General features: G+C 46.0%; 1 protein-coding gene across 1 annotated transcript; it reads right to left on the reverse strand.

The window, feature by feature from the left end:
* On the reverse strand, positions 1-27,258 carry LOC131266390 (ion transport peptide). Its single transcript, XM_058268894.1, has 3 exons — positions 27,125-27,258; positions 5,467-5,684; positions 1-2,827 (listed from the first exon to the last, which is right to left on the reverse strand). The coding sequence occupies exons 2-3, from the start codon at positions 5,682-5,684 to the stop codon at positions 2,719-2,721; spliced, it is 327 nt and encodes a 108-aa protein (XP_058124877.1). The 5' UTR covers positions 27,125-27,258; the 3' UTR covers positions 1-2,718.

Raw genomic sequence — 27,258 nt, forward strand, 5'->3', positions numbered from 1 at the left:
TTCGTGATCGTCACGATCTATTTTTTTTATTATTTCGTCCTTTGTGCGGTAATTTAATATGTATGGGATTGCCCTAGACACAATCATTTTTCTTGCTGGTTAGCGCATGTTTAAATGAGAGACTTTTTAGGTTTTTGCGTTTCAAACAGTTTTCCTCCAACCCGATGCTTTAGCTTATTAGCGGTAAATTTACATTAAATTTCTTTCCATCTTTTACAACGGCTACGGCTAGCTGCACGCGCGAGCGATACAATGTGTTAACATTAAACCATTTTTTTTTGCTTTATTTTTGCATTATTTTCTGTGTTTGCTCGCTCGCTTTAAACTCCCTTACCACAAGCTGCGATCTGCTGCTCCGGACTTGTACAATCATACGAAGAATTGTGCTCCTCTAGAAGTGTGTACTACTATTCAACTGGTTCATCTGGCGTGGCTTTGCTTTTTTCCTACCGCTTGCTAGGTTTGGGGTATCTTTTAGATACGGGTTTCACACATAAACTGCCGGCATTGTAGTCGGTTGTTTTCATGTTGTTTTCAATTTTTATTCATTTTTGTGTAATACACTGCCTTCACTACAAAATAACTTAAATGGGATGGGACACAAGGGGCACAGGGTGGGAAGGTAGAATTGAAAATTAAAGAAATAATAAGTGATGAAACGATTAAATTGCTTAAGCCATTTTGCGTATCAGCAACAGACGGTAGCGTTTTATTTTGCAACTCAATAGATTATTAAGGCGGTAAAAACGAACGTAAAAAACTAAAACATAAACTATAAAGCTTAGCGTAACCAAATTTATTGCCTTAACATGATGTTTGTGTGTTTGCGTAGGGGGGGGGGGGGGGGGGGGGAGTAGAAAAAATACTGTCTAACAAGGAATGTCGCAAATGATTTCCTTTTTGTGCTTTTCCGCTCAATGCTCGTACGTGAAAAATAAACTTCGCCAGAAAATCAGACTAATGTGTCGTTTTGAAGGGCGAGTACGAGGGCTCGTAAAGGGACCTCCGTAATCCGTCTGCAAATATTGGTGGTTCCGGAAGCGGAAAACATGTGTTATAACATAATCTTTGATTAATTCCGTTACTTGGCACATGGTACTTGTGGATCGAGCTTAGCCTGGAAACTATGGTCACATACGTAGTTTTTTAATTGTTTTCGTTTTTTTTTCTTCTTCTTTTTATACTTTCACTCTCATCCTTTTCCGGTGGTGATCTAATCAGCACGATCGCTTCACCCACCGTTACCGCTCCGTTACATATCATTACAAATTAACTAACCGTTGGGTGTATGTGTGTGTGTGTGTGTGTTTATGTTTGCTTATGTGTTCTTGCTTTCTGGACTAGATTTCAAAACAGAATATATATTTCTCTTTTTCATTCATTATTCAGTTTTACCTCCATTCGTTTGAAATTAAAAAATATAAATACACATTTTACATAGGATGCGATCACTTCTAGCGGGTAAAGGTTACTGGTTTTGCTTTAACAGAAGCTTGGCTTTTGCTAGTAAAGGAAAACGGGTTCGCTCGAGCATTAAACAAAGAAAGAAACGTGGAAGCGTAAGCTGCCTTTCCGGACATGTGGCCAACATTACATTAAACTCGTCTATATAACATTCAGTTCCCGATCGTTCGTTTACCTCCAACGGGCTTCAGACGTGGGTGTTCGAAAGGAGACCAATCGGGGTGGATGACATGACCTTCCCTTCTCCAGATTACCACTCTTAGCACCAACCTCACCCCTACGTTCCCTATGCTGTCCTTCTTCCTTCCGATTGCCTGAGCTGACTGTGTCCCTTAAGCTTCACGCACGTCCTTCCGGATCTCGACCTTCGTTCAGTAGTAGTTCGTCACAGCATTGTTTTACGCTTGCGCATCCTTAAAAGCGGGGCACTGAAAAACTAAATAAGTTAAATCTGCTCACTTAACCATGTTCGAACTTTAAACGGTTTTACTTTATTATATGTATTTTGTCGTTTTTCGATGTACTTTGTCGTAGGTGTAAAATAAAATTATAGATTCTTCTTATTCCTTGCGTTAAAAGTTAAAATAAATACCATTTTTAGTCATTCTTCTTACTTATCCTTCAACACTCGACACATCCTAGTCTCTCTCTCTATCTCTCTCTCTCTATTTCTCTCTCTTTCTTACTTTCTCTCTCTTTATATACCTTTTCCATTCTTGTACCATACATACATTCATTTGCACGCGCATTACCGTAATCTTTTAACTAGCACTTTACTCGTAGGTTTTGAGGCAACATAATTATGTACACATTTTGTTTCCATCAATCATTGAATTCTGTTTCATCCTTCATTTTTTCAAATTAAATGAAAAAATAATCAAATTTCCCTCTTAAAACATAATGGCAAATTTAAAAATATATGTATATATGCCTACAAGTATGTAAACCTGCAGAGTCTACTTTACAGAGCAATACCTAAAGCATTGATAGTGCCTCTCTGGTACTGATCGGATGCAACTTAGTTCCTTTTCGGATGATATTCGGTTGTAGGTTTAGCATTCGTTCGTTGACGTCGTCCTTCGTCGACACCAAAAACCCGCGTAGAGAGCGAAGAGTCAGGAGATGGCCATATTTTATGTGAGGTTTTTTATATGTTTCGTTTTTTCACAAACAAGAAGCAAAAAGTTCCACACACATCAATCCACTGCCGCTTCACCGGCGTGCAACCATTGCAGTAGTGAACGGCGCTCCTGCTTACTTCTTACCCAGCATCTCGCGCCATTTCATGAACTTTTCCTTCTCCTCCTCGAGAAACAGCGCCTCGACGCACGCCAGGAAGTAATCCGTTCCGAAACAGCCCTCCCTGTGATGGTAGGAAAGGGAAGAAAAGAAAGTGCATTTGTAAGGCAGGTGGAAATAAACACATGATAACTTATGTCTCAAAAAGCAATTGCAACGAGTTTCGTTTCAAAAATATCTTGTTCTTCCGACTGATGCAAAACATGTATCCCACTGGCTTTGATCGGCGACGGTAAAAAATGAACCTTTTTCAGTTAAAAATACACGTAGATTTTTGTTTTAAATTTTTCAGTCTGAACAGAAAATTTGTATAAAAATGCCAAAATACAAAACCAAAAACGTAGAAGTGCTCAAAATGTGAAACAAAATAAGTAAAATACAAATAAAACGTACCATTAAGTCAAGAGAACTCAAATGCATAAAACATAAATAAACGGTGTAGGTGTCGTTGGTACATATTTGGTACTGGTGCTGATCGTCAATCGTTCCACTGGTACTCCTCCTTCGTCCTTTCTGCCGGAGCGGAAATTAAGGGGTTCACTCCAACATCCTGATACTGGGAAATTCTCAATGATTCGGCTCTACGTCTGTCCGATAGCAGCTGGGCCCAGCGACCTGTTCCAGCGCTCCACACAGTTCTCCTGCATTGGCATCGTGGCGTGGCGCGGTTTCGCATCCCGAAATCTTTATGGCCGAGCGCTGGAAGTCTAGGAGGAAGGTCGGCTGCCACGGGACCCTCGCAGTGTACGGCGGTTTTATAACGTGTTCGGATCAGCACCGTTCAGTACCTTGATCAGTGGTTTGAACTTTTCGATCTCATCCGTCAGCTGTAACGCGTCTATGCACCCTTTGAAGTAATCTGTCGTGAAACACTGCTTCCTGCGAAGACGAGAGAAACGCACGGCGCCAACCGTTATGGTTTAGATATCGGGACTGCTGGTGTGATGCGTTGGTTAGCCATCCACTGTTAGTAGTTTTGTAAGTAGTAAGTGCTCCATGCCATTATGTCAGAAATAGAAGGTTCTAGAAAGTAATTACACAAGGTATTGTTCCTAGATATCATTTTATATAATTTGTTTTATGAGAAAGTTTAAGCAAATCAAACAATTTTACCAAAGTTAAACTGAAAAAACATTTTGTACATAGGGAACATTGTTAACGTATTTTGTATGCGACGGATATTCAATATCGATTTTCAATGTTGCCATAATCGTTATATGCACCTGAATGTATGCAACAGTAGCAACATCTGACAGTTTTAGTACAGTCAATGGTAGTTTTGTTTATAGTAACCCGATTCATGCCGACGTACTCGTTCGTTGCAAATTAGTTTCGTTATTGATTGATTATTTATAATTTTAGTTTTAAAGAAACAACTGGAGCTATGTCACATTAGTGTTCATCAAGTCCAAACCGAAAATGAGGACAAAACATTAGTGCTACTATTTATATGTAAAACACCTCTAAGACAGTTTTATTACCTTTTCTTATTGAGTGTAAATTTTGAGCTAAAATAACTGGGATTAATTTAATTATTCATACAATCCCAAGTGCAAGTGATGATTATTTTTAAGATTTTCATTATTTATTTGTACTAAATGTTGAACCAAAAAAATGAAACGTCTGAAGAATTTATTTTTTAAACTGCTGTGACAGTTTTTACACGAAGGCAGTTCTAAGATCGAAACCAGATTCATCCAATTGCATCTGATTACGCGTTAAGCTGCAAGCGTCGATCGTCTCACCGATCGACGCCATCATGTCTGCCAGCTTCTCGAAATCGTATGAGTGTGTGTGTGTGTATGTATTTTCCAAGTTCCGCAACAGCACCAGCAGCCAGCTAGCCAGTATATGTTGCGTACGAGGTCAACGGTACACGAGCCCATGCTACCACTATCCCCGTTTCTTATGATCGTACCGAGCGATGCTCCACCGTAGCGAACTAACGATCGCGGGCAAGTACCGTAAAGGCGCATGAATTACCTTTCGTTACCCTCCCGAGCTCGACCAATTCGACAAACTTGCCCCGAAGCAGCTAACGGGGAGCCTGACTGTCTGCCGTACTAAGTTTTGAAACATCGTTACTCTGACCGTCCGATAAGATCTGCTCGGCCCGCGTGGCAACTTGAAACCTGATCATCAAACTATATTTAGATTATTATTCCGATCGAAGGTTTAATTGCCGTTAAATATAAGGCATGATCACTGCATGATTATAATCTGATGCTGTTTGTTTCTTCTGAACGTCAAACTAGAACTAAGATTACTGCCAATCAAAGGACTGGATGTTTGCGAAGTGTAAATTAGTGTTCGCAACTCATATTTATTCTAGAGATTTCCATACAGGACCAGATAGATCATTGATTATGTGGAACGATTCGCAACTATCATACAAGTACATGATTTAGTACAGTTTGTAGAGATTGTAACATGCAAGGTTTAAGTATAACAGAGTGTTTGAACTAATTTTTTGAACAGCTCACGAACTGTCGTAACTATTTTATTCAACATTCACAACAGTTTTTCTCTGCTCCGGCTTACAACGTTCCGCCCGGGACCTTTCACATCACCAACCGGTTCGGATGCAGTTAGTGGAATAGGTTATTATGCAGGATGGTGTTATTAGGAAGGGGCGAAGATAATTGCAGCACGCTCTGTTGCTGTTGCTCTAGCGCTCGAAACCGAGCCGAGCTTGGAACTTACTTGCAGAACGACAGAATCTGGGGCTCCCGGAACAGCGAGTAGCAGTCTTCGCATATCCGATCCAACCGGTAGAAGATCTGTTTGTTGAACTGTCCCTTACATTCTATGTCGAAGAAGGAGCTGCGCTTGGCGATGCTGTGGTGAGGTAAGGCTACGGTCGACAGTGGTACCAGTGCGATAATCAATGCCAACGAAATCACTAGATTGCGGGAACACATCTGCGAAGTAGAAGGATGCAGAAAAGCGGGGGAGAAAAAAAAACCGGATGAGTAAATCGTTCCAACAATGGCAACGCGGAGTAAAGACGAAACGAAATGAAAAGCTCAAACAAAACCACCCACTGTGTCCATGGCTCGAAGGTCGTTTGCTGGAAAGTTGTCTCGTAAAACTGTTTGCTGCTTGATGGGTTTTTTTTAGCAACCCACTTCTTCACTTCCCACATATAGGTTAAATGGTATCTTCAGAGTTTTTAAGGTAAACCCCGTCACCGGGGACTTTCCCAGATGTTGCTGACGCAGAGTGGATTGAAGGGGGTCCACACAGTTTTTGATTGGTATTCATCTTCTACAGGGTCGTTTCGGGGCGAATGATGCCAAATTTACGCAAAACAATTCCGCGTGGTAAAACATGACGTTGAGAAAGACATTTGATGTTGTTTGGTGGTAACTATTTGAGCAAACGCTCAAAGTTATCACCTATTTGACGGTTTGCGATGATCATCGTTTAGCGGAGGTATTTTTGAATATCACACCGGTTTCTTTTTACACTCATGACTTCATGGTTCATTTGGGCGGAATGTACGAAAGCAGTTAGCACGTCGATTTCTACGCAGTACCATGCGCCTCCATCGGCGGGTAATGGTTCGGTGCCGCCGTCACCCACGGGCGGGAAAAATAAAAAAAACAACTTCGTAACATGTACGTAAAAAAAACATTAAATAATAAATCACTCTATCAAACTGCGGGATTTTCGCTTTATTAAAGCAACTCACTAGGAGGAAAAAGTTACTTAACCACTCGCAGAAGCGTTGCTTCGCAAGGAAAAATAAACATTGCCGTGGACAAAACAGGAAGAAGCGCCGCGTGTCACGCAGAACTGACGACCTGTTGGTTTCCAAACGGGGTGGTCCGGTGGTCGACTCATAAATAATGTCATAAGACGGGGGACGGCGGCGATTTGGACAACGCGAATTTTCAAAAGGAAACCGACACTCGACGCCTTCGCCCAGTGCAGTCGGAGCAAAGCAAAAAAAAAAGCGAAACCGCAGACTTATGGGGACAATCTTCAATGATACAAGTTGAGACGGGGATGTGAAAAAAATGTATAAAAAGATCCATATAAAATGAAAATGAATAAAAAACAACAGCAAACGAGCGGTTGGGCATGAGAAAACAATTCTCTTCTCCAAGTTCGTCGTGGAAACGTCGAAAGAGAAGATACGCGAACATTGGATGACTTTGGTCGGCTCGAGAAAGGGTGAAACAGATGTTTCCGCCTCCCACAGAGACCCTGGGACCACCACCGAAGCCAGAGTGAATATTGGCAACCTTTTTGTAGTTTTTTTTCCTTTTCAAAACTTTGCTGTTGCAATTCTGTCCCGATGAAGCTGTAAATCGCAGGACGCGCTTATGTATGCGCTCTTAAGCGATAATAAAAAAAATACAAATAAAACCCGCGCGCACATGTAAGCGCACAAAAACAGAAACCGCCTCCGGAGAATGTCCCACCGAAGTGGACGGAAGTGTATCAGGTTTTGCGGGCCTGGTGTGGTCATACCCGTATACATTGATTTATCCGCTTGCCCGTGCCTTTCAGTGGCTTTTTTTTTCCTCTGCGAGCCCGATCGCTGATACCCCAGGGACCAGCCGTTAACCGGTTTTGGGATTGTTGTTGTTTTTTTTTCTATTTTGCCCCGATCGGGGATTTCCTTCCCACCTGTTGAGTCCAGCTGTGCTCGGGGGTTCGTGGAAAGATATTATAAAATCGGCTTAAAATGCCACCAATGTGGGGGAGCCGCACTGATATATGGGACGCCGTTAGCAATAAAGGTGATACCCACCGCAACGCAAACCAATACTCCGCTAGAGGGGCCACGAACAACAAAAAAATACTATATTATGGAGATAAAAACCGAAAGTCACACAAAGAGACTTCACACACCGTGAGATTTTGATTTCTGTTTGTTCTTTTTTTCTGTAGTGCGAAATCGGATTTGTCTTGGGCTCATTAATTCTCAACACAACCGCATGGTTTGGATTGGGATTGCGGTGAGTTTTTGTTTGAATTTAATTTTGTTCGTTTTTTTTCAGGAGTTGGCAAACGTTTTCAACAAGTAATTAAAAATGTTCGTTCGTCAAGATCAAAGGTCACGTAAAAGATGAAAAATGTATACGTAAAGTTTTTTTTTGGAGCACAACATCTCAAAGTGGGGATGTTCTCTCTCCGAAGAAAGTTACTGTGACCGGAAGACGGTAAAATCAGCGGGCGACCTGACTCGAAATTCAAACCTCTGGCGTGGTGTTTCCTCGATACGCCATGGATATTCCCAAAAATACCCTAAATTGTAGCTATCAAAAATATTATAGGACTGTTACAAGAAAGTTAATTTGTAAAAAATGAATCGAATTTATTGACGAAATTGCGTAAATATAACTGTGATTGAGTGTGAATGAAAACATGCTTACTAGTTAATCTAGTAATAATGTAAACTTGTATCAAAAAACTTAACTACGCTTTATGCTTTGAATATTATTTCTTGTGCGCCTGATCGAAAGATTTCTGAAGCTTGGTTTGAGTTGCCCACCCCTGCCTTTTTTTCCAACGCAAAGTTAATCCTTACAAAGTGGGTGCTTTGCGGACGCTACCAGTTTGGTTTTGTTTTGTTCGCCGAATTCTAAATGAACCGGCTCGCGGTTCGCTTGTTCTTCGATTTATTTCCCGTCGTTTTCCGTGCCTTACGGCTAAAAAACCCTATCGCCTCGCAAGTCACCCAGCCGTCGTAAACAACTTTTCCGACATCTGTATTAGCAAAACGTGGACTAGAACGTGAGGTTCGGCCGTTGCAGGTGTTCCCGAAGCGGTATGGGTTGTTTTTTTTTATTTCCTCCTTCTCCGGGTAGCTCCCACGGTGGATTTATGGAAATTAACGACAGCTTATGCCACGAAACGAATCGAAATGTAACGGGTCGCCAGCAACACCGATGATGATGATGTTGATGACGATAGTGGTGTGTACGGTACGAATCTGTCTGCCCGAGAGGCCATCACCACCGCTACACAATCATCCACACATAAATCATCCACATAGTGTCCGGTGAGCTGTAGACTCATTCATAAAAACCTACCCTACTCGCTTTCCAAAACCCTCCCTTGCCCGGGGAGAATCCAAAGGATGGGTCATAAAACGGCAGGGTACGAAGCACGCGTTTCTTGGAACGTTTACAGGATGAAAGAGGGAGAGAGAGAGAAAGGAAATGAACTAGGGAAAGGTGGAGGGATTTAATGTTTACTTAATTATTTAATCTAAACGACACACGCAAACCCACGCATCCTGATATTCACCGGCTGCGTAAAAGGGTGCAGGAAAAAGGAGCAAAAGATATAGACAGAGAGAGGTAGAGAGAGAGAGAAAAGACTTCATAGCATCACCTTGCGACTCAGACGACGCACGACACAGATCGCGTGCGTGGATCATGAAAAAAAAAAACAGTCTCGCTTTGATCTTGCCGAGCACGCGGCCACAGACACAACATACACACACACACACACAAACATACATGCGGGCACGCCGGTGTCACATCTTGCTATTGGTGGCAATAAATAAACCGATCTCACATTAATCACCCACCCATGACACCGTTATTCATCGGTCTCAAAGGATCGCCGATCGCGGTACCGGTGGAGTTTTCAGTTTTCCTACCAAATGGACCCACTCGAGGCAGTGTTGGTGGTGTTGGTGGATTTGGATGCCGGTAGCGCGCGCGCATAGTACTACTTCCGGGGGCTCACGCATTCGCCCGCCCTTGACAGCCAAACGTTTTTTCCTTTTTTTTTCGGTAGGTTAGTGAACCAATCGAAAGCAAAAACGTAATCAACAAATATCCCCTAAACGACAAAAAAAAGATACTAAAACAAGGTGGAGACCGTTAACTCGCTGCGCAACGCAATTTGCCGATTCCGGTAGTCCTTGATCTTTCACCATCGCACGTGATCGATTCGATTGCCGAAGTTTTTTTTTCTTATTTAATTTTTTACCCTGATCCGGTGGAACACTTTTTTGTATGCGTGCGATGGAAATAAAATGCGCGCCACACGGTTTGCGAATAGGAAATGGATAAGGTTAACCCGCGCCGGTCGGTTCTTTTCGCTAGAAAAATCCACTCCCCATCAATCAGCCACATGGGAAGGCCACACGGCGTGATGTGGGGATGCGCCACATCAATGCACCCGACTCATTAGCCGTCGTATGGAAATAAATGCCCATCAAGATCTTCTACGAAGCGTAAAGAATTAATGAGATGATTGGGGGTAGAAATTGACAAAACATTTTCTTTTTTTACAACACAAGAAGCAATGTCGGGGAAGAAATTATAATTGGAACAATGATTTCAAATGCATCCGCGAAGATGTCTTTCTTAACAAAAAAAGGCATAAATGCAAGGACAAATCTTACCGATTAATAGATCAAGGATGTATGGCATTGTGTTAACCGTTGAGATAGAATTAATAAAGACACTCGTTCTCACTCAACTGAACTGTCTCGTACGATCGAGACTGAGCCTTATGAATCTTTTGGCGAGATTCATTCATATGAATCACTCACTAATCTCCATGATCTTTCTTTCATTGGCGTAAATATGTACATGCGACCAAAAAATAAAAGGGGTTCCATTTAACATTTTTAACTCATAACTTTGCATCAATTGATGAATCTTTGAGAATCATGAATCACTAATTAAAAGATTCTCTAAAACGCAAAGAACCGTTCAGATTCATGAATCTGAATCTGAATGACACAACTGTAATCGAGATATTAAAATACTACATACTTAGGCTAACATTTTTGACTGAACGGAACGAAGCGATTCCTTCCATCGAATGTCGGACGATCTTTTTGGCGTAAAATCCAAAACCCCCTTTTCTAATGAACTGAGCGTAATGTGATGCGATTAATACCGTGTAATGTCGGAAATTGGTATTTACAAAGGCCCACTCCTTTCCCAGCGAAACTACGCCGGCCAGATGGCGTAAGTCAGGTGTACCTCAATTGACGTGAGCCGAGAATTGACGTCAATCAGGTGGCGGTGGTGGTGGTGGGATGGATGATGTTGCCGGATGCTCAGGTGATGTGTGATATCTGAATCGCTTACTTTTCCCCCGGCTTCTACTTTGCTTCTTTCAAGACTGCAGACAACTGGCCGAAATTAGTTGCTCGTTTGTGCGAGCGCGTTGAGTACTTTGTGGAGTTTATGGAGCTAGATTTTCCCACGGGTACCCGTAATGGATCTACCATTTTGAGACATGAGCGTTTGTTTTGCTCGATCAACGCAGCATTTAGCGTTTGGATAGGATTTGGAAACATCTAAAGTTTGCATTCCAACAGTCTGCAGTTCTGCACCGCACTGCTGTTTGATGGCAACGGAATGGAAAGAGGTTAGGTCAGCCGGATCGCCGCACTCGCCTCCGGTCAAGCATTCCACGAACCATGTCATGGCCCTTGTGATCCTTGCGGACTGGTTTTTACTATAAATAAACAGCTACCAGGGGTAAGAATCGTGGCTGCCGATTGCACGATCTGCCGCAATCTCCAAGTGCGACGACAAGAATGGCGGCCCGGCGATCGGGCACACGAAGGGAAAAGGCGTTCAATAGGCAACCTTCAATGGAGGAGGGTTTGCAGGCATGCACCTCTGCAATGCAGTCGGTGGCAATGCTTTCTCGAAAGGAAACCATCTGGTACCGGTTCTCCAGCAGGCCGCAGCGGGAAGTAGAAGCACGAGCGGGTAACAAAAGCACACAAATCACTGCAGAACACGTACAGACACTCACACACACACACACACACACACACACATCAGGTGAAGGAGGTGTTGCGTGCGAGCATCACACTCGTATTAGCAGCACCGCCAAGGGTCTGCTCATGTCGATCTTACAGTGTATTATCATTACCTTGCGCGGACAGGCCGTGGTGCGGTCGATACACATCTCAAGGTCGATCACATCGGATCGCAGCCGGATCGAATCGGAAATGGTCAAATAGCTGGCCGCTTGGAAGTAGCTAGAGCCAGTAGCAAAAGTCTCACTTTCAAGTAGCGTACGATCGGTGATTAGCAGCTGTCGCGTACGATGGAAGGTAGGAGTACAGCTACAATTTACAGAAGCTGACCACAAACGGACGCGGTGGGTTTGCCTCGCCGCTGCGGCAGGGAATGGTCAGAGGTGGACAGAGAACTGCAAGACAATTTACAGCCCACCGTTAATCGTGGCCCTTTTGTGCGAATGGTCCTCAAACACACACACGTACACCTTGTTGCTCCCCTCCGTAAGATTATGATGGCCAGGCCTACGCGGTTGCGAGGCCCTGTTTTCTTTTTCATTTGACGCCTCACTCCATTAAGGGTACATCTATTTTTAGCACAACGAGTTTGAAGCCCCAGGCAAACGCCTCCGTCCATTGGTTCCGTGCTTGGGCATGGGTGCCACGAACCTGGCGTAAGTTCCAGAAAATGCATCTCGTCTAGGGCTTTGCATGCCTGAGATATATAACTGAAACTGGCCCATGGAAGAAGCGTTTGCTAACAGATGCTGTACTAGGCGCATTGGAACGCTGTGCAAACTTCAGATAATGGGACCGAACGCGGAGTGAACAAATATTATTTCGAGAGGCATTAGCTGTACATCGCCACAACTTACTTCTTTTGCTCATCAAGCTTCTGGATGGACCACCCGTAGCTGTGAGATGTGAAGGATGGTCTCCAATGTAGCGCGCACCAATTGCCAATAACCATAAACCGTTAATGCTTACGCAAAGGTAGTGATGACATAAAGACGTCGCAGAGAATGTAAAAAAAACCGAATGTCTCCCAGTCGCTATCGCGACCGGAGCATGGGCCTTCTTCCTTTGGAAACTCCAACCGGTGGATTATCGGCGCTTCCTTTTCCTTGTAATTGGAAACCAATTATTTTGCTATAAAATCAACCGACCAGCGAACTCACGCGGCGCAAGGAAACACCGCAGGATCATACGGAAAGAGAGAGTGGAGTAATGTACGAGAGAGACATAACGATCGTAGTTGCCGGCGGTGACAAGTGGTAACGCTTAGTGGTTGGATTTATTTTTAGCTTACCATCCACGGGCAGACAGATGGCACTGGAGAGTGCAGAAGCAGTGTTGTACCCGGTTCCATGCGCAGTGCAATTCTACACTCCAGCCATATCGCTTTCGGTCCCTTGTATTAGGTTTTCCTTAGTATCTTCTGGAACGAATCGTTCGTCTTCAGAAAATCTAATACTTTTGCCTCGTCGCTAACCTAGCGGCAAATTGATGCATCTGCTTTAACAATATCGATTGATTTGTTTCCCCTCGCCTCGGCGGTAGATTGAAACTTTGCCGTTCAATTGGAGTCGATTAGAATGTGTCGGTGCACATCGTTGTAAAGCGGAGTCCACCATGGAGCGGACGCCACATTAAGGCCATTGCTCGGGGCCGCAAAAGAATGTCCCGGAGAGCAATCGGCAGGCGGTGTCGATTGTGATTTATAGCATCCAGCCAGGCTACAACGCGGGGGTACAACGTCCACCAGGTCCGCAATCACACGCCCAACGGTCTGAAGGGTCGACACCCGGAGAAGATTGACGGATAACTGGGTGTGCCATCACCGCCAGAAATTGACGGGTCTCGGACCAACGCGGACCTTGTGAGACCTGCACACGAAGGGTGCGGTAGGAAAGTTTCACTGCAGCGAATCAAGGCGAACCCGAGTGGTGACCGATTTAAGTTGACTTCGATTACGAATGTCTCGTCCACTTCGGAGACCGTCCACTATCACCGCGGAGGCCTATGATGTCATCAATTAACTTGATAGTGAACCGGAGTCGGAGTCGGTTGGTGTTTGTGTGTGTCGCTTTCATTTGCCGCCCAATTGCGCGGTGAAGTTTGCATCGGCACCCAATTGAAGCTCGATGAAGCTACCGGACAGGCGATGCGCGAGAATAAACATTTCAACAACTTCAAACAACCAAACATTGGCCTAGGCATACCCGGGGGGATGGGAAACCGGCGGCCCACCTTAACCCTGTCAACCGACCGTCGCTGGGAAGGTCTCGCCGTTCACACGCTCCCTAGCCACCCGCCCATTAGAACCCATCAATCACTGGCACACGCAAAAACATTCATAAAAGCATTCATAGCTTCAGTGTCATCCGTGTCGCTAGATCCTGCAAAGATCAGCAGCACATCGGAAGACGAACGGCGGGGGCCCCCATTGGAGCCGTGATACCTGCACAGCCACCAGCCAGACAGACCGGTACACATCCAGCTATTAATAGTCTCAATTGTTTACACATTGCCATCATCGGTTGTCGGCAAGCCATAAATAGATGAACCAGAGAGCCGCCAGAAAGCGCTGTACGAGCCACGCTTGTGTGTGGATACTATTTCCGATCAGATCGAAAGATGGACGTCAGGTGAACGTATCGAAACGGAACGAACGAGCTGACGCTCACCGCTAACGTCCGTAATAATAGCTCATGCATGGGGTGGGAGATGGAACCAGTGAAGGATACAAGGATATAGCCGCACGTGAAACAGAAGTAACCAATTCGGAATTCATTGAAGAGTGTATCAACCCATCTCGTTCTTGAACATATCCATGTCTAAGTCCACGTGGGTCATCAGAGCATAATAGCTGCTGGAAAGATTGTCAGTCAGTAGGATCGGCTTCATCGATCGATTCAGACCGTGTACAACGCATGATTGCGCCAAACTCTTTACGCCTTGCTTGACGGCAAATATCAAATTCTCCACATTGCCCAGCACGTGCTTATGGCCGCTCAATCATGCATTCTGTACTCCATGGGTTGCAGCTCTTTTTTCGTAATCGGAGATCCTCCTTAACGAATGATCGACTTGAAGGCTGCGACTGTTTGCAAAATATTTGTTCGGTACATTCATACTAACAAATTGACGATCGACAAACAGCTTCGTGATTCATTATCGGCGTACTTGGACGGTGGAGGATCAAGTGAGGCGAGTGTTTGTTTACTGTTTTTGGTAAATACTCCGCTGAATTGTTTATATAAACCCATTGGGGAGGGCGGCGTGCGATTGGGTGGACAGACGGACGGATCTGCCGAATCGAAGAAATGGATCCGGTATGATAGTGTGAGGCACTGGGATGATGGGCATATATAGCATTCACGCGCATGTGGGCCGTGTGAGGAGCGTTTGGCGAATGGAATTTCATTTTTCGTCCTTCTCCCGACTGCCGTCTTCCACCACCACCTTCCAAGGTATGCACATCCAGCCGGGGTGGCAGATAGCGGGAGAGGGGTGGCAAGACGCGTGATCGCTACGTAACTTTTTCTAATGGCATAGCCCATTAGGAGCGTTACGAGCTTCGCCGCCCCGGTCTGCTTTGATTAACCGTTGTGCTAATCGTTATTAGTTGTTTTGATCGTTATACTAAACGATGGAATGATAAATAAAACAATTAGCATTAGTCAGAGCTTAATTCCTATGTACACCCAACGTACACACGATGACTGAGGCGCAAATAATTTACATCTGGCCTGAACACGTTCCATTGGCCAGTTTCCATGGTTGTTGAATAACAATCTCTTGATTATTCCTTTGTAACACAAAGCTTTGGAAATTTCTAGCATTCGACTTTAGAATGAATTTTGCGTACGGATAAAATTGGGTATTTTTGAATAAAATAAAGTTTGCTCTTTAATTTTGATCGATAACGGCCCGCTCGGAAGATGAAATTAACATTTAACCGATGCTATCGTCCCAACCAACCATCCAACGAGCTCATGCTACTCGACCGCGGGCTTAACGGCGATGCACGCAGCTGTACGAGCAGACACCGATCCAATCGTGACAGACAGTATGGTACCAGGTTGGAGTAAACCGCAACCAGAAATGAATAAAAATACTACAGAGTGAAAAAAAACAACCCTCCACCAAATCAAATGTGAACCAACACTAGTGTGACAAACTACTCCAAGTCTGGCCACCGTAATGAACGGGTGGTGGTTGTACACGGTCTGCAAAGCGTGAACGAGGTGTACATTTTGTATCGTTTATTTTTGCTGAACATTAAATAGAGCAGCCACGCCGCGGGGTGGCTTTGGTAGACACCGGAAAGGGGTAGGTAGAGAGTCGACCGCATGTTGGCCTGCTGCCTCCGCACCGATTCCGTTTCCTTTTTACCACCCGCCTCGGCGTATTTATATATAACTAAATAAAAATGTAAATACGAATGTTAATCCGTTTTGTGTTTTCAGTGCACGTTTTGGTCAGCAAAGCAGCGCGCCATGTCCTTCCAACCCACTTACACCGTAAGTATGCAGCTATTGCCGCGCTGTTACCCGGGGCAACGCTTGATCGTCGTCGGCGATCGACGTCGGCACATGAAGGCCCACCGAACGGAAAGGGACAGGGCACGAGCACGCGATAAGGAGAAAGAAAGAGAACGGAGAGAGTGCAGTCCCAAGGGGTTCGGCACCGCACTGTCTCCTCGAATCCGGTCGAAGTGGTCGTCGAGCGAACGCCAGCGTGGAGGAGGAGCGGACTGGAGGTAAAACCTCACCGATTTACATTTATGTTCGCAGTTGATCGCGCGGACATTTCATCAGCATTTCGTTGACGCGTTATCGCGCGATCCAATCCACTGTGGCGTGAATCCTCCGGTGGCGGCGGTGCTGCCGACGGGTAAATATTGCGCTTTTTTTTTTCTTGACGAACCGAGGACTTTCGGACCGACGTGCGTGCTTGTGCGCCGCATACTGATCCGCGACCGACGGGAGCGATTTCGCAAACTGTCATCCCGTGCACGTCCACATCGTCGCCGCGACACGATCGCACCGAGATTCCTCGCTCGCTAGGCGACCAGAGCAGGCTGAGCGGCTGCGGCCCAGAGAGCAGAGACGGTTTGCCAGGCACCGAAACGACCGTACGGTAACACCTGTTCGAGTTTGGCAGCAGTCTTTCGAGCAGTCATTTTAGTCCTAGCCCTAGCGAGCGTTCAGTGAGTGGATGGTGATGACGATGATGATGCGGATGATGTGGCTGCTTTCTTCGCTTTCTTCGGGGGGAAAGGTGGACGCTTATTCCCGCATGATGTAAAGAAATTACTTAAATTCCTCTGCTCGCCACACAGGACACCAAGTAGCACTTACTTTGATTGACAAACGAGGAAAAGGGGCGTCAAAACTTCTAGACTCTCACTCCTTCCGACAGGCACAAGCCTACTTAGTCGCTCTATCGCACCACTACTTGTGTTCAAATACACTCTGGTGCCTGCTTAACCGACAGGACAACTGCAACTGCAGGACTTTTCACTGTATCACGTGACAAGGTGGGTGTGTTACCCCTACTACGCAATAGATTTTGTTGCCGAATTTTCCTCGCACGCACACGCTGCACCAAATTGAACAATCGCTCCTAGAGCTCCTGGAAAAAGCCAAAAGCTCGCTTTCACTGGCCCCTTCTAGTGGCCAACAATTCGCTTATTCTGCCTATGTTCACGCTTCAATCTCGCGCGTTCACACTCAACTCGTTCGACGTTCGCGGACACGGGTGGGAATTGCCTTTCGATTGGTTCGGGTTTCGGTCGGTGGTTATATGTTCGTTGATCGCCGTCTCGGACAAGACTAGTCGATCGCGTCGATCGATCGGTGATCTTAATCCAATCATCATCCGCTCCCCCTCGTCATCGTGGCCCCGCGTGATCCGCGTGTGTGCGTGTGCACGTGGTGGTGGTGGTGGTGGTGGTGCCGCAGCAGCTACCAACCCGTCCCGAGCGCGTGTGCACGTTCCGATTTGATGGAAACTCCAAACAGCTCCTAGCTCTCAGCCTAGACATTCGGGCGCGCGTAGGACTATATAGCCGGGCGTGTAGGCGTTTTCCATCCTCGAGGGAAATCGTTCGATTTGCAACCAAACGGACTACCATGTCCATCCATCATCCATCCATGGAGCGTCTTGTTTCCATTAAACTATCCGATCCTTCTCTCTTGTTTTGGGGAAAAAGAAAGGAAAGGATATTTTCCTTCAACTTCAACTTTAGACGGGTAGCAAAATTATAGACAGAGTGACCTAGATACCATGGACTATCCATAACTGAGTAAGTAATATTTTTCGAAAATAGCTTCACTTACGTTAGCGAAATACAAGCGTCAATAGCCGTGGGAGGAAGGGGGGATTTTCGCCCGAACGCATTGAAAATTGGTTCTGAAAATTCCACCCAAATGAATCATAGAGTTGTCGGCACCGTTTATAGAAAATCAGTTTAGGACGTAATTAACTGGGGGGAGTAAAATAAACAACTCAACCATATTACTAGTGCATCAAGAATGCAGCAGCAGTGCATTTACGTGACCTGATGTGATAATCGGTCCGGTTCTGTTTCATTCATGACAGCGTTTTTACCCCACGCTTAGACTACTAGGAGTGTATCACCGATCGACTAAAGAGATCACTTACTGATTGTTAGTATTACTTTCCGTAGTGGTTGGGAAATTTCCCACAACTGCACGAATAGTTCTCGGGTGGGAGGGAGAATTGCCAGAATCTCTGATGACTAAACTGTAACTTTTCCAGAAACGTCAGAATACCACGCGATACATCTGAGGTATAAATAGAAGCGAATTTGCATGGATGCAGTAATTAGGCTTACAAGGCTTTTTCCCTTTGAGTACTTGGATAGTCAGTCCCCTCTCCTTACAGGTGAGGGTCCGGTCTCGGTTGGGACTCGAACCCATGCCGTCAAGGTGGTGAGCGCCGAGCATGGGTCGATTTTCTAACCGGCGCTACCGCTCGGCCGTCGCAGACCTCCCCAGTAATTAGGCTTACTCCGGAGATTTCCACCGGATGTGGGCAGCGGATCGGGCCGCAAACTGGTCCATTCATTAGGGTGGACTCCTGTGGAGACTCGCCGTGACTTCCAGTTCGTCACTTGTACGCATCGGCCAGTCGCCAAGAGGGGCGCAACTGGGGAAAAAGTGAGTTGTGATTTTCCCGAGGCCCGAGGGATATCCAGGCGCACCGTCATTCCTGCTAATGCGCGTACATTCCCAGGATGGAGAGCAGATAACAACAACAACAACAAAAACCACCACACCCATACTAGATCGGAGTAGCCCATGTTCGCAAGCGGTATCGCAAGGTGGTTGGGCAGATAAATAAATCAATTATTTATAATTATACACTTTTATCATCGTTCGTCCTGCTCGCAGGGGTTGGCGGTTGGACAACCGGCAGTTCGGGGGGGAACCGTCCCACCGGGGAGGTGCATAGAACCTTTTCTTGCTCGTTCGATCCGCGGCCGGCGACCGGTGGCGGTGTCAACGACAGTTTAAGATGTGCGTGCATGTGCCGTGACACACCCCTTTTCTGATGGCGCATTTCATAACGTGACGTCGACGTGCGATGGCGCAGCGGATAGGATGCTGGTGCTGGTAGGGTGGTTGGGCGGTTGCAACAATAATGACGGTGGTCCCTCGCCCCGGCGCGGAGGTTTGGGTCGGAGGACTCGATCACCGCGGTCGGTTGCTCACCTTCGCCTTGCCGACGACGCACGGCTCGCGCTGTGTGTTCCCGAGGGTGTTGCCGTGGTGGACCTCGTCGTTGTCGTCGTCGTTTGTCGGGCCACGGGTGCAGATTGCAAAGGAATGCGTCCTACAAACGCAGGGTACTGCACTTTTTCTCTCCGTTGCTGCTCCTTCTGGCGTGGTGCTTTTCTTATGCCTTTTCTTCGTTTAATGTTTTAATATATGTTTCGCGCGCACCACGCACCGCGAGCCCTGGCGCGGAATACTGAGCAGTTCTGCGTTATGTCGGTACGCTGGCAGCAACCGTACGCCGTCGTCGTGCGTCGGCTCCCGGTTGGCTGCTGCGGGGAAAAACCACACGCAACGGAACCGGGCCATGCACCGCGGTGCCGGTTTTCGTCTTGCGACGGCGTTACTCTACGGCCTAGAGGGCGTTGCCACTTTCCAACCCGGCCGGCCACCGACCGGTGAATGGTGCAGGCACCGAGCTGGCTGGAGCATTGTATTTAAATTCGTGTGCCGAAAGGAATGCGGACAATTTAAATGTCAAAGTGTTGATTACAGCGCTGCATCGGCGGGGTGCACGAACGCGATGCGGCCACGACCCGCGTGCGGAGCATAAAACATAAGCCGAGCGGGAGAAAGGACTAGGTGTAGGCGATCTGCGATAGGGTCACAGTTACTCCCAATCGCAACCCACAAGTGGTTTCACGATTGCAATTCCACAATGGAAAGGCAATAGCCCGGAGGGGGGCATTTGTTGCCTAGTTTTCTTCACTGACAAAGGTAGAAAGGATAGAATGAAGTAGGAAAGAAGCGAATGTAACAGAGCCGATAAGCGTCAAACACAAGCGTAACAATTGATCAATGAATAAACATGCGAATGTGTCACACAGCGAAATTTCACCCTGCCCAAGCGATTATTGCGTACATTCTTAGAAACTTGTTCAAATTGATTCGACTCATCCTTCGGGGGTCTACCACGCGAGCAGCATACTTAAAAATTGGCCGCAACCATGATGTCACGCTTAAAAAGCCAACATTTGATAAAATGGAGTCATTTCGGATTCATATGCGATTGTGACGCGAGCCAGTACGAGTAGAAGCAGATATCCCTGGTCTAATATTTGGCAACACAGGCGCCGCGATAAGAAATTGTGTGGCTGGTCGGCAAACGTCATCGCAGACTAGGTTGGGGCGCATTACATCTTTTCCAAGAACGCCAAGCGACTTTAAACATACTACTGTGTCCAAAAAGTAAGGTGCAATTGGTGCTCAAACTGTGCGCGTTAAAGGTATTGGCGGATTGTTATTTTTTTATTATCAATATATGTGTTTTTGTCTTCTCCAGAAAATTTCATGTAAAAATATTCATCCGGATAGGAGATATGGTTTTTTTTGTGGCCTACTACACGTTTGACCCTCGATTTTCGTCCCTAGCCTCATTTGGGGAGCAAAGAATTTGCTTAAAATTTAGTATGCGTAACTAATTTTTAGCTGCGGATTCGTTGAAATAGCTTTTGGTGATGCAGTAATGTCGAAAAAAAAATGTTTGCGAGGGGTTTTGTGAATTCCAAAATGGCCCCCATGGCCACTATGGCCAAAAGGGCGTCATGGACCACATCATCCTCAACGGTTCCTCATTTGACGAAGCTCACGTTCAAAATATTAAGGTATCAATGTTAAATAATCGTCGATTGATTATTAGAGACTTCACCGATAATATTAAATTATCGAAAGTATCAGTAAATACCATTTTAGACGAGGTTTTGGGCCTGGAACTCGACTGGTACCAAAATCGTTGAATTTTTTTGAAAAAAGGCGTCGCGTTGAAGTGGGTGAAACAACGCTATCCGACTAAATTGACAAGACGAAGTGCATTATTACTGTGGACGAGACCTGTAACTATGCTTAAGACTGTAAAACAATCAATCAATCGAATAAATACCGTGCCAGGAATAAGCCATGACCAAAAAACTAGGAAAACGAGGGCCATACGTGTAGTAGCGCACAAAATAAATCGTATCTCCTATCCGGATGAATATTTTTACATGAAACTTGCTGTAAAAATCAAAAACACATATATTAACAATAAAAAAATAACAATCAGCCAATACCTTTGACGCGCACAGTTTGAGCACCAATTGCACCTTACTTTTTGGACACAGTAGTAAATGTAAATAATTGTCGATGACTTATGCATTGGAAGACGCGTGCAACACAAATTGTTCTTGCTCCGTAAGGTGCACAGACATATTCTGAGTGAAGTTAGTGCGTTTTTTGGATACTAGCGATATTTCCTCACAATTTCTAACAATATCATAATGGCAACTAAGATTTATAAAAGTCAAGATAGGTTTGGAAGTTGAAGAAAAAGTTAAACAACAATAATACATTTAATATATAAATACTCTGTAAAACGTCATCAATGATATAAAATTCGCAGATCGATCGGAATCTCAGGTGGTAATCCAGCTGCGGTCGACCGTACAGAAACAAGCGCAGCATACAACAAACAGAGTAGCGTTACATCCTCGGCTTAACAATAGTGACGTGTTCACGATCAAGAAGCGTTACCATGGTTAACCGATGACAAAAGTCCAATGATCAATTTTTATTGGAAAGGTTCACTTTTCTTTAGAGGCGAACTCGTTGTAAAGAAGACTTCTAGAGAAAGTGAACAATTAGACACGTGTGGGTGACACATGACAAATAAAGCGTACTATGGCTCATGTTCCTGCGCGCGACACGATCCGCCATTGAATAATACGGCTAGGCGCTAGGCATCAATGCCCAGTGCCGGTCGGTGGGAAACGTGTCGGCGTCCGTATCGGAAACACTTTCCGTGACCGATTGCGCAAAAGGCTCCACATACGCATTTGGCGCAAGATCGCGGTTCCGTCGGGCACGAGGATGGACCCGTTGCTAAGCGGGAGGGAGGCTTCCGATAGCACGGGAATCTTCCCTTGAGCACGTCTTCACAGGGTTCGGGGGATAAGCGCGGCTAGTGTTACGACCCAGACACGACTCGTAACCCTTTGTGCCGAACGAACCTGCGTAACGCGTTTCACTTTCGAAGGGCCTTTTTTGCTCGAGCTGCAAGGGTTACCGACACGTGTTTGTGCGTCTGGCCTTGAGCAGGGTTTGCGGAGGCATTGTTTGGTTGGTTAGAATTGGCGCCGAAGAACGAACCCAAACGTTCAGCCAACAATGCCGAACGTTCAGCCGATGCCAATCTTCATACCCTTTTTCCAAGAGGGGCGCCAACAGGATCGAGGAATGTTGACCGAATTGTCGCTCAGGCGAGCATCAAAGCGATGGCCCGACGGCGCGACTGTCCCCAATTCGGCGGAAAAACAAACTGTCACTTTTATGTCGACAAGCATAAAGTCACCGAAGCCAGCGCAAGAGGCCGGCTTCGCCATTCCTCAGGAATGCGACCCGGGATCGGGATCCGCCATCGACGTTAACAAGCAAGTCAGCAAAACATATTATTAGGCAGAACAACGGAATGGCGAATGCCCGTGGTAGTAGGGTTCTCCAGAGCATTCGGCGACCGACATCTGTGCCGTCTACTCTTCGCGAAAAGCAGAGTTCTTCGCGAGTCTCTTGGAAATTGACAGAAGAAAAATGCAGAAGGGACATCCTGTGCGGATCAGTACGTATTTTTGGCCGCGCGGTTGTCGGGGATGGCCAATTATTCGATATTTTTGTGGCTGTCGGTAGGCCGTGGTCGGCGGACAAAATGCTGTCAGTCACTGTCAGCACGCAACACCGTGGCCACGGTGTTGTACCGCAACAATGCGAACACGGCGTGCAGCATTCCATGAAACGCTTCAGGAACTTTCCCTCATATAGTAGTCCACACCATCCGTCCGTCACGACGTTGTGGACAACTTTTGCTTTGGCACTTTGGCTCATCCAAGAGTGTCTGGTCTTTGATCATTCACCAAACCAACTCCGGTGACATCTGTACGCTTACGGTCCGGGCGATATGATTCAAGCGTCGCAAATTTATCCCATTACCTCATGGTTTTTTGGGGACTAAGAAAGTCTAAGATATTCTGAACACGAACACAACACGAAGGATCGAAAATGTTACATCCAGAAAACGTCTGATGGAATGCAGAATAGTCTGGAAATGCTTAGTATTCAAGACAGATGATTACAAAAACAAATTATGTTGAATCATATGACTAAGCATCAACTACTCTATCTTATCTGCGTTGTAATAATTCCAACAACCTGTAGCGTCTACCATGCTGAATTAGGCAAGTTTTTGTTCACGTATGTAGTCAACTCTCGTCAGCTTGGATGGGGGTAGAAGATCATCTAACGCAGGAGTCGCCAATATGTCTAACAGTAAGCCTGTGTAGTCTGTAAGGTAAGCCAAACCTGATCTGCCTCTAGCCTTAGCCGTGGCTAAACTCGTCAAACGGGCATCGAGCGCACACATACTGGCACTATGCTTAGTCGTAAGGCGGCTGGTAGCAGGAACGCATCTGTCCAAACGTTGCGTCTTGTCAGTTTCTTGATAATTATTTTGTATACATATTTTTTTTTGGTCTTACTCGTGCGCTCCCCGAGCAGAGTATTAATGTTCGTGGCGGCTGCCATTGCCGCTGGAGCTGCTGCCACTGCTGTTAATCATTCTTAGTTGACTGCAAGCCGTCTTTCTTGTCTTTTTCTTGCTTCATTTTGTTGCCTCCTTAATTGAAAAAGAATGTGACCACCATTCCAACACTTACGGAGACCAGCTCCGAGAACTGGTCCACTTGGCGAAATCGCGGTGCGGTGCGGAGGAGAAAAAAGAAATTAAAACCAGAAGCAAAAAAAAAATCATGGTATCCACTGGAAAGGCGCGAATGACGTAAACACATCGCGAATCCCTACACTCTTACCCCCTCTCCTCCTTACCCTTTCCAACGCCATTAGCGCGCGTCCTTTTCGCGATGACACCACGGGGCAGCCGAGTGCCGGGTACCGTCCACCGGCTTCCCGTTCCTTCACCATCCTCCGCGAGGTCCGAGATCGATGCAACTAAGTGATCTCCAGCGGAGATCAATTTGGGGAGGGTTTTCCGTGTGTGCGGTGCGGACGTTTATGGTTACTGCAGGGTAACTTGCGCCACTGGTCCGCGTTGTTGCAATTAGACGTGCCCCTTTTCTCCAGCACCGATTACTCGAAAATTCTTGCTGCACTGGGTGTATGTACATGTTTGTGTGAGTTAAATTTTTTATCTTTTCCCCTTGCACGATTGCACCGTTGGCTGCAGCTCGTAAAACCCTTCTGACCTTCCAAAAATGTATGCAACGCACTGCCGAGAGCCGAAAGCTGCGCGCAAAGTTTTTTGATGTCGTGGCTTGGAGTTGGAGCCGCTCGAAACCGGTAAGGGCGGTGTGTTAGTGTGTCGACCGGGTCGGGGAGCCAGCGAGTGGTGCAGAGTGTTGTTGGATCTCGGCATGTGTCCCCGCACCGACCGTCGACTATTATCATCGCCATCATCGCGATCCACCATCATCAGCGGGCCGTGCATCGTCATATGACGAGCACAGCGTGTGTGGTGTCGCCGCGTTCGGGTGCACCCTTCGCGTGGTAGTGTGTTTGATGAAAGTGGGCTTAGGGTGTTACGTCAGATCGACACGATTTAAGCGACGATCGTCGCCGGCGTCCACGTCCACCCCGCAACTCTGCCCAGTCAATCTGGCTCTGGGTGGTGCGTAAGCGACGGGGCAGGAGACTGCTACCAACTAGGATAGTGTTAGTGCGCCGTGCGACTACTAACGAAAGTAGTTGGTTTGTTTCGAGCAATAGACACACGATGCAGAGGAGGGGGCAGTGGACAAAGATGCGAAAGTAAAAGTAAAGCATGCATTTAGTGCAGTCCGATGCTTAGGTCCGAATATCCCCGAGCAATATCTTGTGATAACTTGCTGTCGTATCCGTCAGAAATGTCGCAGCCCAAAAACGGTGAAAGTGAAAAGCTTTGGCTGTTGTACAGACAATGGACCTTAAAACCCAAAGTAACATACCTCAGAAGGGGCTTTAGGATATAAAGATCACATTTGAATACATAATGCAAACTATTTAAGAAATCGGTTGACTAAGCTAAGACTCAGTAGTCATCCCAAGATCATTACAAAGTTAGCAACAATCGAACTGAAAATTCCATGGAAGTAATTAAGTTGTCATACGCTTCCATGAATAGAAGGGCATTAGGAAGGATTCACACACAATCCCTCACATATGGAACCATTTCACCTTTGCCCACCAACTGTCATTAGTGGTCTTCCCCGCCGTTCATACACCACCGACGACGCCTACGACGACAAAGATGCCGATTAAACGATCGCGGATATCGCGCAGTCACCCTGTATCGGACCCGTATCGAATGTGAATGCGTGCATACCGCAATATGGCACGGCGTGGTATACGAGGGAAAGCCACTACGAAACGGCACCGTCGGTATTTGCTGTACGAGTAACCGGGAGGCGCAGCCTCGGCTCAGCCCGCTCAGCCGCAGTTGCTTCCCATTTCCGTTCCGCGTCGTATCTTTTACCCTCCACCGGGTTTTCGCGATAGCGCTGGCGGAAGGGCGGGTTAAATCGCATCGGCAGGGGGTGTGGGGTTGGGAGGCGATCGTACGGCATTTTATTTCCTGTCCTGTTGGTTTGGTCGCGATTAAGATCACCCGCCAAATCACACAGACACACACACACAAACACTCGGTCGAGCGCGGGTGCGCTCGGTTTGAGACTCGTTGGTGCGTTAATATCTCTATGTGATCTCACACATGATCGCTTCCTCAGTGCGTTTCGCCGCAAACTTCCAAGAAACAGCGAAGATGGTTCCCTTTGCATCGTTATGCATTTCCAAGCGTCTGCCAAATGCAAGTGAATTTTGGTTTTTCATTCGGATTTTAGTTGCTGCTTGTTGGGGTGTTTTTTCGACACACATTTTTCATTTCTTGTTTTGTGACTTGTATTAGTGCCATCATAAGGTTGTTTTAAATGTCGCATTTCTTCCGTTTATGTTGCTTGTTGTTTTTTTCCATTTTTTCCTTTTTGGTTTTTGAGTTTTGTCTGCCTTTTTGCCTGAAAATGTATGGGATTTGACAGATGAAGTCGACCGTCCGATTTTATTGTACGATGAAATCAAAATCGCATGTTTTTATCGGATGTTTGTTATCTGTCAAAAACATTGAATTTTATTGACCCGGAATTGAGGCTTTCCTATAGAAAAAATAATAAAATTATTTTAATTTTCTTAAAATTTAAAAAATACCAGAAATTGCGAACCTGACGTTCGATAAAATATCGTGCAACAAAGCCCTGACACCAGTCCAAGGGGACAAACGTAAGGTGGTTTAACATTGTTGCAAAGTATGGCCATTTATCCAAAATAACAAAATAAGCATTAGGCATGTGTAGCATAAATAAGTCTAATAAAAATAGTATTGTATTGGTCCGTTCTTTCTGACAAATAAATTGTATGTTTATGAGCTTTCATATGAAGCGCTAGATCCCTTCCCAAAATCATACTTCTTCTTGGCGTAACGGCCGCTTGGTCATGCCTGCCCGTTAAGGGCTTACGAGACTTGTTTCCCTGTTGTACCCTGTTGTTGAGAGGATAGTCAGTCCTCTCGTACAGGGGAGGGTCCGATCTCGGTTGGGATTCGAACCCACGCCGTCGAGGTGGTGAGCCCCGGCGCTCATGGGCCGATTTTCTAACCGGCGCTACCGCTCGGCTGTCGCGGACCCCCAAAATCATACTATCCATGTTTATATACGATCCTTGTGCTATAAGATCGTTTCGGAAAAGTGTGACTCATTTGATTTGATTGCTAAGTTAGTGAAAGCTGAAGGATTAACACCCCAGTTACCTTTTGTTTTGTCTAGGTTCTACAAGCCCTCTTTGCTTCTGTTTCATACGCGATAGTCACGGTAACTCCAACGAAATGCTTTTCCTCCTCGGGCTCTCCAGGCAGGATCGACCCTACCGTTTCTCTCAGCCACC

Source organism: Anopheles coustani, chromosome 2, assembly GCF_943734705.1.
Source record: "Anopheles coustani chromosome 2, idAnoCousDA_361_x.2, whole genome shotgun sequence".
Classification (NCBI taxonomy): domain Eukaryota; kingdom Metazoa; phylum Arthropoda; class Insecta; order Diptera; family Culicidae; genus Anopheles; species Anopheles coustani.